We start from the raw sequence: 12239 nt of genomic DNA on the forward strand, positions 1-12239 counted from the left end.
TCTCATCTCTGATATTCCAGTTAACACATTAGTCAATGAGGATTTCAACTTGGATGAATCCATGTTGCGCTTGTACAATGCTGTCCTCTGTTGGCTGCAAAAAAAACCCAAAAAACCCAAAACCAAAGAACATTTTATCCCCTCCAAATCACCACAGCTGAGGAAGTATTCCAAAGACTGTAGGATTGTGTGTTCAAATTGTGGTGTTAGCACAGCTCCTTAAGGCTTTTCCCTTCCACACCCAGCCCGAATGAGAACAGGTGGCTAGACGGTGAGAACTGAGGAGGGGGGGAATAAAACAAGAGGAGAGAATCAAAGAAGGCTTTGAAGTGGAGCACTGTGTAAACCTCTGCAGCGGTCTGGCAGTCTTTAAACTGCAGAGATGAGGAGATGCATGAATGGAAGGATGCCAGGACTGAGAGAGGAGGCCACAAGATGAAGGGTTAATGAGCTGAGGTGACGCAGTGATAAGTGGCACTATGAGACAGAATGACTACAGGTGTATGAGCAGGAAACAAGCAATGGAAACTATTGACTGGGGTAAGTATAAGCTAATTACCCTTGCATTTTATTTTAGAGGCAGAACAAGGTGACATTATACTACTGTCAATCTTTCATTTTCCACCAGTCTCACCTTCCCTGTCAGTCTAACCACCCACCTATTCCTGAACTGAGAAATCAGTTTACTGATGAACTGATGGTCAAAGAATTTGTTTTTCGGCTTCAATGACTTATCAGTCCTTTAAAAGACAAATCAAGAAACTATTTGCAGTCTCTAGGAGCTTTTTATTTATTTCAGTTCTTAGTCATGTTTGCTGTATGGGTACAAGGCTGCAGGGAGGGTTAAGGCAGTCTGAATAGAGATATGCATAAAGTCAGTCCTGATGACTTTAGTGTCTCCCCCTTTTTCAGTTTAAGTTACACTAAATGAACATATATCAAAGGTTGCCACAGGATCAAATGCAAGTTTGTCATGGATTCCCCTTCCACTTATTCTGTAGGTATCCACACTAACTTGGATTAGTACAAAATATTGTACAGTCATAGCTGACAGACAGTTACACTTGTTGACCTGCTGGCTTTATTCTCAATGACAGTTCAAAGGCAGCTCAACACACAAAGCCTTTAAGGTATGGATCACCACCAGGGCGAACGCCAGGATGAATGAACATGACTAGAATGTAAATCAAGGGGAGTTGCCAATGTGTGTTAATGTTGGAAAAGTTAAAGCAAGAGAGAGCTGAAGGCTTATCAGGATGTTGGGCCAAAAGCCAAACTTGTATATGGCAATTATCATAATGAGTTAATGTCATACCTCAGGAATAGACGGGGAACTGTTAAGAATTTGGAAACCTTTTGAAAAGAATTAACAAGCTGACGGCATGAATTAAAAGACAATGGAGCCAATCAACCAGTAAACAAAGTGGTTAATACAGTTCAGTGTCTATTAGACATGTTTGCCCCCTGCTGGTCAGTTTATTTTCACCACATAAACAAGAAAACAATTTTAAAAAGTGCTTTTTAGATCATACTGATATGTGGTATATGAATATACTGGTCTTTACAGTTTTGCTTTTTAAGAATGTTGAAATTTAAAACCATTTTAAAATTGTTAATAAATTGTGTTATATGACATTTGTTACACCCCCCCCCCCCCCCCCCCCACACACACACACACACACACACACACACACAGAGTGATTATATAATATGTTATATTAAACTATTTGAAACTTGGCATGTGAATACTGTAAACTGCAGGCACACCGTTTTTTAATCATTGAATCTACTTTTACTTGTACGTAGTCTGTCAGTAAACGACTACAGCTCTAATGATAGAGAATTACAAAAGCCAATTATGCAAGCACAGAGTTTAGAAACCCAACTCAGGGGGTCCTGTTACACTTCCAGAACCCACCTGGTGGATGATATGACGCCGCCTGCTGACCTACACCCATCCTTCTCTTAGGGATCAAATTGATCTGTTGGTGAATGCACCACAAGCTGCATCTAAACCAGATGTGAGGCTCCGTCCTCACAGATTCTACAAATGAGTCCCAAACCAAAAGAAAAAAAAAAAAGAAGAAATCCAGTATAATGCCAGTCCATCACAGTGGATGAGATCAGTCGATACTATTGTGTCGGGAAAAAGAAGTAATAAACGTGTTCGTGTATTTTCTGCAACAATGTGCACAATCAGTATTAGAAAGCAGGGAATATGTTAGAATTGTGTGCTTGTTTCAAACAAACAGTCCTTTACCCATGCTTATCATTAAAATTCCCAAATGCAGAAGGGAAGGCATAGTACGGGAATTTTGCTCAAGCCTATAATCTCAGCCTGGCTGTTCAATTTTGATTCAAGGATATCATTGGAATTCAACAGGCAACCACCAGCCCTGCAGGAAATCAGCCGGCGACATGTGTAGGCCATCCTCATTTCCGTGACCAACATACGTAATCCCCATCTAGACCAGCCTGTTACAGTCAATTATGGGGTGATTTGGATAAAGAGGAATATGAGGAGAAATGGCAGGGGGAAAGGAGCGAGGGACAAAGCCAGCAGTTAATGAAAGCAGAGAAATAGGAAGGGTTGACTTTAGCCCGACACGGTCCGAAAACCTAAAGGTCAAACTATGATTGATATCACGGAGTCAAAGCTCCCTAGGCTTGCATTATCTGTAAACATCAGGCATAGAGCCAAAGTTCCTGCAGGTTTGTGAAAATAAAACCCCTTCAAAATAAACCGCCAAAGGGCAGAAACAAAACATGCCATTCACACATTAAAAAGCCAAGTTTATTAGTAAAGTATTTTGCTTCCTGACCCATATGAATGCTATTAGGAGACGCTGCTGATGCATTCTGCATCCAAACAAGCCCTGAAAAGGAGAAAACACAGCAGGTCAGGGAATGTTTTCATCCCTGGAAACTATCAAGCAAAGATGCTTACCATCTACATGCCAATACACTGACACAGCTTTGGTGATAAATCTAAAGTTTCCATTATCTGGCACCGGCCACCGCTGGCTTCCTTCTCCCTTCCCCCTCACCTAAAACTGAGTCTTCTTCAGTGCTGCAACAGCCAGAACCCATTCAAATGGCCGGGCACCCTGACAGTTTTATTTGCCAGATCGTCTTGTTAACACAGTGAATTGAGGGGCCCAGCCTGTGTTATGCAGATCACACCAGGTTACCGAGGGGACAGACGTCAGCAAGCTATTCAGGGCCGGGTTAAAACTCAACCATGATCCCTCTTATTCTCCTGCAAACATCATCTCTCCTCCTTCCTCTGTCCTTTTCTGCTTCTCTCTTTATCTGCTCAGAACTGCTTTTAGCCAGCTGAAGTTTCAGCCAAAGCGTCGCTGCACACAAGGGCAGACTTTGTCCAGCGCCAGTCAGCTCTGGCAAAACCTGAACTAAACCTACTGCCTTAAATTAAGTTTTATGTTGTGCTGCTGGAGGAAATGAAAAACTGCTAATGGCAAGATCTCATTGGATTTGCAGTCTGATTCATGCCTGGACTGACTCAAGGCTTCAAAAACAGGTTAAAAACAGGTTAAGCGACAGTAACTTTTCAGGTGTGAAAACACACTGGCGTCATGCAGAAGAGTCATGTGATCCGGCGGGTCAGACAGCACGTTCACACTCAGGGTTAATGTTAATAAGGCTGGTAATGAGTCTCATTAGTACAAAGAAAATCAATCAAGCCAAAGGCAAGTATTAAATATTTAGCAGGAACATGTTGAGCGAAGAGAATCCGCTCCTATCACTAACCTACCCAGAGCAGCCAACTTGACTTACTCTGTTACACATGGACACTAACACACAAGCAGCCAGCAAACCGAAACTCTTTCATGTGTCCATTTTGTATCCACATCAGGACAGCAACTTCAAAGATCCCAAAAGACGTTTAGATGTCCTGGACCTTCCACTGAACCTTTAACATTAAGCAGACCGGAACCATTTGGTTTACTTTGGTCTGTCTATGTTTTTATTTTTGTGCACAGGTCTCTCCAGAAAAAGAGCTCTCAATCTCAGCAAGATAAATGAAGTATCAATAATAATTATTATGATCGCATTTGAGTAAAACAACAGCTATAGCATATTCTCAAAGGGATTGCCTCCTCACTTTAGCACAAATAGCTCATTTCTATAAAAATGTGGAAATGGAAGAGATTTAACCAGACCCCTTACTCCATTCAAAATTTTAACAGGACATTCAGCCATGATCCTTCCTATTCTACTCCTCTTAATATTCTTATAAAAAACATATCCCAATATTTCAGACTGTATTTGGGAAAGATAATAATCAGAGGGGGCATTTACCCTCAGATTTAGAATGGTATTTTTTGCTACTTTATCAAATGGCAAATAACACAATATAAGAACAAGGGATAGACAATATAATACACAATGATAGACAATATAAGGGCAGGGATAGCTCAGTAGGTAGAGTGGTTGCCCCATGATCAGAAGGTCAGGGGTTCGACTCCACTGAATGGATACCCTGAGGTACCCCTGAGCAAGGTATCGTCCCTACACACTGCTCCCCGGGCGCTGCATTGGTGGCTGCCCACTGCTTCACTGGGTGAATGGGTTAAATGCAGAGGAGTAATTTCCCTACGGACTAACACATACACAATACATTTAGAGGATTAAATGGCAAAGAAAATGTCAATGCTGAAATTCTCTTTTCAATACATACATTTATCAGCGTTTTAAATTTATATTAAGAAATATGGCAGCAACACAAAGAGAGCAACTACCTGAAATCCCAATAACTCCCAAGACTAATCCTAAATTATCCCAGATAAGAAATCAAGCTCGTCATCAAATTTAAATTCAGCTTAAAGAAAAGACTAAGAGTACAACAGTGTTTTAAGTTGAGTCCATCAGCAAAGCATGAACCTTCAGCATACATGGATATATGAACCAAAATGTCACGGCAGATCATCCAGTAGGGTGGATATTACCACATAATCTATTACAAATGTGTGTTGTTTTTGTCAAACAGCTACTGTGACCAGAGCATACAGTAAGTGTACACACATGCACGCACACATTTCCCCCCTTCTCATTCCTATCTCTGACCCAAGGGTCACTTTAAGTCCACTGCATTGCAAAACATTACAACTACGCCTTAAAAAAAGGATAATAATTTTTTTTAAGCATGAAAACCCATTAAGTTTGGCCTGGTATGGAAGTAGGACATTCCTTAAGAAGTTACCCTGTCTTTTTCTCTGTTTAGCCTCAGACACAAAGACTTGCTGGAGCAATAAAACAGCCTTTTGCCTCAGCACACAGTCGTGTTCCTGCAGGCAGTCTGTGTCCACTGACTTTTTTATTCCAGCTTGGTGGGGGTAGAGGGTGGGGAGTGGGTTGACTTTTTATTGTGGGACTGCACAGACGAGCAATTAAAGGCTGCATTCCTGAGGCTGCCGTTGCCTCTGTATAGTTACCGGCAAAGGAGACTGGATGGTCTTTATGGCTCAGAAACTCCCAGCCTATTGTGGATTCCTATCAAACAGACAAAACACTTCATAAATCCACGCTCTCTGAATGAAATGTCTCCGACCCAGCTGACTTTTGTTTTACCAAAACACTGCAGTGAGTTATAACGTCTTTTTGATGCGTTCTACATCTGTGAGAAAAATGGTACTAAAATAGTTCTAACATGCTGCAGAACAAGGTCATACTTTATAGGCTGCACAGGTGTAAAAACACAAACCTCTCAGTGTTACTGAACTTATAGTTTGGAACTTCTCTTCTCCATGTAAGCCTTACTAGGGGGCGAGGTCAGGCAGCCTATTCTTTTCCAATGCTCACAGCATCTCCACAGTTGCACAAGCACAGTCACCGGCATTCACACTCTAACCCAATCCTCCCGTACTCCACAGCAGGATTACGTCTTCCAACAATATGCAGTTTGTTTCGCAGCATAAGCACATTTATACCCTCACAGTTGTGACAGCGTGACTGCAGAAGCAGCAGGCTTGAATCCTTCCTGCTGCATGAATGGTCTCTACTGTAAAACTATTATCCTGGAGCACACAGGGGCACAACAATTGTTTCCTCACAGTATGATGCATGGCTGACTCTATTCAACAGCCCAAGAGTTTGGAACAGTTCTTGAAGAAGAAATCACAGTGTTAAGAACGGCTGCTTTGCCAAACTGGGTGCAGGAGCACAGCAAATGACTCTCGCTTTAACCCTTTTCGATGAATGAATGAATTCAGTGACTTGTAAAGATGTAAAAAACAAAAGAAACATTGGACCTTCCCCCATCACTGGTGTGATATGGATCGCTCACCCATCTGGGTGAACAAGTGCTGTACCTCCATTTGTGCAGGGCAAAGCCAGGACACTGCTCTCCACAGGTGACACAGGGCTGTCCTCTCTGAGTCTCATCTGCAGGGTTCTACAGAAAGAAACACAGGTCACAATAGCAGGTCCCCTAAACTCCTCACTGCATGGGGCTTTAAATGACTGTCGTTAATTAGCTGGTAATTTAGACTATTTAACGCATTGAACGCATTGCATTTTTACAGTGTAACACTATTTTAAATGACGTCCCTAATATGACTTAAAAACACATGGGGGGGGGGGGGGGTATTTGTAATGGAAATATGTGTGTGCGCTTCAGAATTCCCTCAGAAAGCAACTGTGCGCAACAGAAAACATCATCATGCTGACTGTGCTGTTGTGTCACATCTTGAGTTACATATCTCGACAGCTCAGATTATACTGGATCTCCTTAGCAACAGGGCAGAGCAGATACAGAGAAGAAAACCACACAACAAACACGAGCATACCGCGTGCAGTGGGAGCTGAAGCAGCGCTATGGAAACCTAACTTTATCCTGCCAACTTACCGATCTGCTGGGATCTCTTCTCTTGGAGCTGCGACTGAACATGACCGCTTGAACCCAGAAGAGCAGATGTACAGTCGTGCGCTATAGAGACAAACTGAGCACAGAGAAAACTCGGGATTAAAAATAACAATAATAATTTTAAAAAATACCCCTCAAGATTTGTCTAAAAGTGCGCAGAGCGCTGGCGGCTGTCCTGCCCTATTAACCTCCTTCATTAATGAATGAAGCCTCGCTGTTCCGGGTAACAGCTCCACCCTGTTTATCCACAGCCAATGGAAATCTGGCAGTGTGGGGGGTTTTTTCTTCTTCTATTGGACAAAAAAAGAAATAAAGAAAGCAGGTTATTACAAAATTTTGTTAAAAGTGGTGATTAATTAATCAATTTGTTGTGTTTTACTTAAAAGCTAACAGCAAACTTGGGCTGAAAGTTGAGCAAGTTTTAAAAGTCACATATTTTTAAAAGAGAGAGAGAGATGTCCACTTATTACAGTGGATGGGTACAAATAACAGAATTATCACTGAGGAAATACATGTTCCTGTTTCTTGTTTTTCCTCTATTAGAATGAATTAATGATAGCACTTTGGTCCAAAATGGAAAAAGAAAAAAGCGAGTAAATAATGCAGTCTTTCTTTTACTTTACCACAAACCTGCACTGAGCTCTCCTCTGTGCCTTCCTCTCTTTGGTCTGACAGCGTTGACTCTCCAACAATCGCCCTCCATTTATCACCAGAGAAAAGGCTTTTTAACATCAGTGTAAGACTGATCTGACTCACAGGCAGCTTTTATGCTGCTCTGACAGCCAACTTAAAGTTCAGGGATGCAACAGTAATGTGTGATGGTTGCCGTGCACCGTTTTGGTCGTTTATATTAGACGTAATGGGGTTCCTTTTTCTTTCTTTTTTTTTCTTTTTAAATGAAGTGGTAAGATTGCACAAATGTCACTGCTGACTAATACAGCTCCACGGTCAGTTTAGAGACTTGCAGTCGTACTGCTGCGGTGCACAGCTTAAGAAAAGGAGGCTGAATTTCGACATCTGTTTAGACTGTTTGAAAAAGCGTCTCTTGTCAGATTGGGTTTTGGCTGATAAGAACGAAGACAGACAACCCTGCAGGTGTTGTTTCCTTTAAAGAGGATGAAACAAGGAGCAGACAGACAAACTGGGAGATGTCTGCTTGTCTAAGGACAGAATCACAACTTTGAGATAATCAGATGTAGCAATGGATGAAGGCAAAAAGCATCAATAGTCAAACGATGGCAGTGTGAAAGAATAACAGAGAAACAGGAAAATGAATCCACATTTGCTCACAAAACAGACAATTACCTTTCAAGATTCAGGTTAGCTCACCTTTGCTCGGGGTCATCATTTGAATGACCTTTTAGCTACACGAAATTCTTCAGTGTTTTGTTGCCTGAGCACATGGGGAAGAAAATGTGTGATTCTTTGATTGTGATTCTTCATTGTTGCATACAGTAGAGTGCAAAGGCCTTTAGCCATCTTTCATTTCTTTATATTGCATCAGGAAAATGGGAAATGAGTGCAATGATTTATTGAAACATCTGCAAATATGCATTGAGTTTGTAGAATTCTGATTCTCTTGTAATTTCCTGAAGTATTCTTCAGGAATAGTTCTCCAGATGTCTTGAAGGATATTCAAAGCTCTTCTTTGCATGTTGGCTGCCTTTTGTTATATTCTCCATCAAGATGATCTCAAACTGCTTCAGTAATGTTTAGATCTGAGCTCTGGGGAGGCCACTCACCGACTGTTCCATTGTGCTTTCCTATCCAGGTATGTTTTTTCTGCATTGGCGGTGTTTGGGAACAATGGCATGCTGAACGCTGGCCATGCATGCAGACACTTTGCAGATGGCATTGCATGGTGGATCAAATATTGAAGCTACTTTTCTGTATTCATAAGTCCATCATTTTTGACAAGATTCCCAAACCATGAAAAAGCCTCCACCATGTTTTATAGATAGCTGTAGACACTCACTGTCCATCTCTCCTGACCTACTCCATATATATTGATGATGATTCAAACCAAAAATTTCAGATTTGGATTTATCACTCCATAAATCCTGTTACCAATGATTTTCTGTCCAGTTTTGTCTCCCTGCTTCCGTTCATTAAGCCATTTTTCCACTCAGACCATTTGTGAGTGGCTGCTAACAACAAAGTACTTAAAGATACAATTTAAAAAATGCACACTTTGCCAAATTGTCTGTTATGACACAACATTGGTTCATACCTTGAGTTAGGTGCCTTTTTGTGCTTGAATGATTCCTAGGTCAGTGTTAAGTTGTTCAATGATTAAAAAAAACAAACTTATTTTGAAAATAAGCACTGAAAATGAGTGAAAAAGAAGGAGAACTATTAGTCATGACCACTATAAAATTAAACAAAGCCTGGCTGCTAAGAAGGAAAAAGAAATGAGGAGTACCTCAAGATTTTTGAGCATTTTCTGAAACATATTTACTGCATGCAACAAATACAATTTGTGAACATGCAGGAGCCTGCTCAGATAAATAACTTGGTGACAGAAGAGAAAAAGAGAAAGCATCTGTGGCAGTATAGTAATAGGAATACAAAGGAAGGGGAACAGGCAAGAAACTGCAAGGAACATATTCCAACTACAGTAACAATGCAGAACAGTAGATGTAAAATGGATTAGATTACAAAACAATGTAATCTGTAGAAGAACACCTAGGCAGTTTTGTTTTCTTCATTTTAATCATAATTTTTTTTTACTGTAGTATATTATTGCACAAGCTGGGATAGACTCCAGCGCCCCCCGCAACCCTGAAAAGGATAGGCGGGAGCAAATGGATGGATGGATATTATTGTACATAGTAGATCTATTCTATTTTTCTATTGAAAATGCTTTTTCAAGTGCTTTGATAATGTTTCAAAAAATGTGGCAAGGCAGTTGAGGAAAAAGTGTAACACATAAGGCCAGTGTATCTGGGTATCCAAATTATTTGTGCGTGCATGCCGGGCCTCAGGCTTACTGCTAAGCCTCAGTTCAAAGTCAGGCCAGATTACCTTTAGGAATGATGATGATAATGATGGTGAGGGAAGCTGACCCTGGGGACTCATGACTTTAAAATTCCCCTCATTAACTCTCAGGTTAAGAGTCTAAACAAGCTTGGCAGAATCAAAAACAGCTTTCATGCTATTTCCAGGAGCAATGCAAGAACTAGGTGGCAGTCAAGAAAAGCTCCTTTTTTGGTTGCATGCTAAACAGGGTAAAGTGAGGTTTTTTTATACAGTGAACTGCTGCTGCCACACGCTCAGATCTTCTAATTAGGTCAATTTTTGCTTGTATTTTTTCACCATGTAGCCTGTGAACCTTTGACCTACAGAAGTCTGACAGAGCTGATTTTGAGTCATTGTTCGCAAGCTTTTGGAAATGCCGTTCAAAGGTTCTGAGAAAGTCTAATACAGCAGCTTAGATCACACATATAATCCTTGTGGGAAGGTCTGTGAGACAAGGGTGCAAAAAACAGTCATATAAAGGTATGGAGGCTACACAGACTGATCGCAGTATGAGTATGTAAATGTGTAAATGTTCGTTTATTCATTTCCCCAACAGTGGAAAAATCTGATATATACTGTGTCAGTTTGCGGACTTATTGTTGGAACACTTGTATCAAATATTGCCCGTTCTCTGTCTCCACCTATCCCTAACTATCTTGGTAACGCACTTGCAGACTAATCAAAAGGCATTTTAGAGGAAAGAGAAACCTCTAGCACCTCTGTGGTTTTCTTCAGTCAGCGATAAAAGTGCTCATTCTTCAAGGGAAACATACCTGATGAGTGCTGTGGATCACTGAACCTGGAGATAAGAAGAAAAATAACAAGAACTTGTATTCAGCCTGAGATAACACGCTGCTGGAGTCTGAGTAGATGTTAATAAGAAATGATATCAAATAAAGGCTGTAAAGATTAAAAGTGTATTAGTGTGTCATTGTAAAATCCAGTCATTTAATCAGATATGACATCTTGGATGAAAACCTGGAAACAGTGGCAGATCCAGTCTTCCAGCTAAACATATCTTGTTTTTTTTTTTTTAATCTTTATGTTAAATGCATTTTTACCATACCTGAGAAATTCATCCTGGCTTCTAGGAGCGATGAAACTCGGAGCAGGATTTCATTTGTCTAAATCTGCCGAGGAGAGAAGGCTTCTCCGTAAGTGTTTTCTTTCCTTTTCTGGAATATCTGATGCAACGGAGACCTGCTGACATGCTGCAGTCATGATAGCAACGCTGTTAGACTTTTTTAAAAAGGGGAAACACAGAGTTCTCCAACTGACCCCAGGGCTGTTTGCACATCTACACCTGAATCACGTAGTTACGTTTAGACAAGCCTTGTGGAGCTGCTGAGAGCTCCTCTCTCCACCAAACTGACTTCTCTCTCTTTCCTTTTCACACTTTTCCCCATCTCCTGCTAAACAGCTGCTCTGAAGCAGCATTTCACTCAGCCTGCTGACAGACATTTGAAGAGTCAGCCTCAGAGTGACTGGCCAGCTCCTGTTGCTATGGCTCACCTGGGAATACCAACACAAACAGTAAGAAAAACTAGAACACGGAGGCTGGTGCAAGGTGGTCAGTGCTGCATACTCATGCCTCCACACAGTTGGCACTTCATTCCTTGCTCCATTTAATATTAATATCAGGTTACGTACGTACTGTCTGCTGAATACAATCAAGCAAATATTTTATGTGCAGCTTTCCACATGGAACTGAGCTTTGTGGATCTGGTTTAGACAGTGTTAAACATAAGGCCCGGGGGACAGAACGAGACTGGCAAAGACTAGAATCCAGTCCACTGGATGGCTCTGGAGACTCTGAACTTTAACTGTATTCATTAGTTTTACAGTTTTTCCTAGAAATAAAGAACCAGACTCTTTCTGTTTATATTGCCCGATGTGCATCTGCTCAAGAGGCCAAGTTCCTCTGTGCTCCCTTTGAAATGAAGAATATTTGCTTATAAAATTTAGATTTTGTTTCATTTTGTTATGGACAGAAAATGTCTGACAATGACTGGATGTGAGTCTAAACTGGCACTGCAGTTTAGGGATCTGCCAACTATAAACATTCATCTTTTCCTTCTGCTGAAAACTTGGTGAATTAGATTTATTTTGGAGGACCAGTGCTGACACTTGGTAAATGACCCGATAATTCACAATTATGAAGATAGACAGAGGTTGGATTAGCTTCCATGCTTGCCCGGTTAAAAGTCCGACTGCTACAACGATGGCATAAAATGTGTTACCATATAAATCAGAAGTGCTACGGAGCGAGAATTTTATGGTGCAAACATTAACCAGACTATCATCTTCCCATGATTTTTTTATTTTATTTTTTATG

General features: G+C 40.9%; 1 protein-coding gene across 1 annotated transcript in view; it reads right to left on the reverse strand.

Annotated features, from left to right (window-relative positions):
• The window catches only part of prickle2b (prickle homolog 2b), an 88771-nt gene extending 81683 nt beyond the window's left edge, over positions 1 to 7088 (reverse strand). Inside the window, exons 1-2 of the mRNA XM_082533690.1 lie at positions 6869 to 7088; positions 6333 to 6415 (exon numbers count right to left, since the gene is read on the reverse strand). Of these exons, the coding sequence (XP_082389816.1) occupies positions 6333 to 6415; positions 6869 to 6910 (125 nt within the window). The 5' untranslated portion in view covers positions 6911 to 7088. The remainder of the gene's footprint in view (positions 1 to 6332; positions 6416 to 6868) is intronic.
• Positions 7089 to 12239: the final 5151 nt, after the last annotated feature.

This window comes from Aulonocara stuartgranti (assembly GCF_965226115.1).
Source record: "Aulonocara stuartgranti genome assembly, chromosome: 5".
NCBI lineage: Eukaryota > Metazoa > Chordata > Actinopteri > Cichliformes > Cichlidae > Aulonocara > Aulonocara stuartgranti.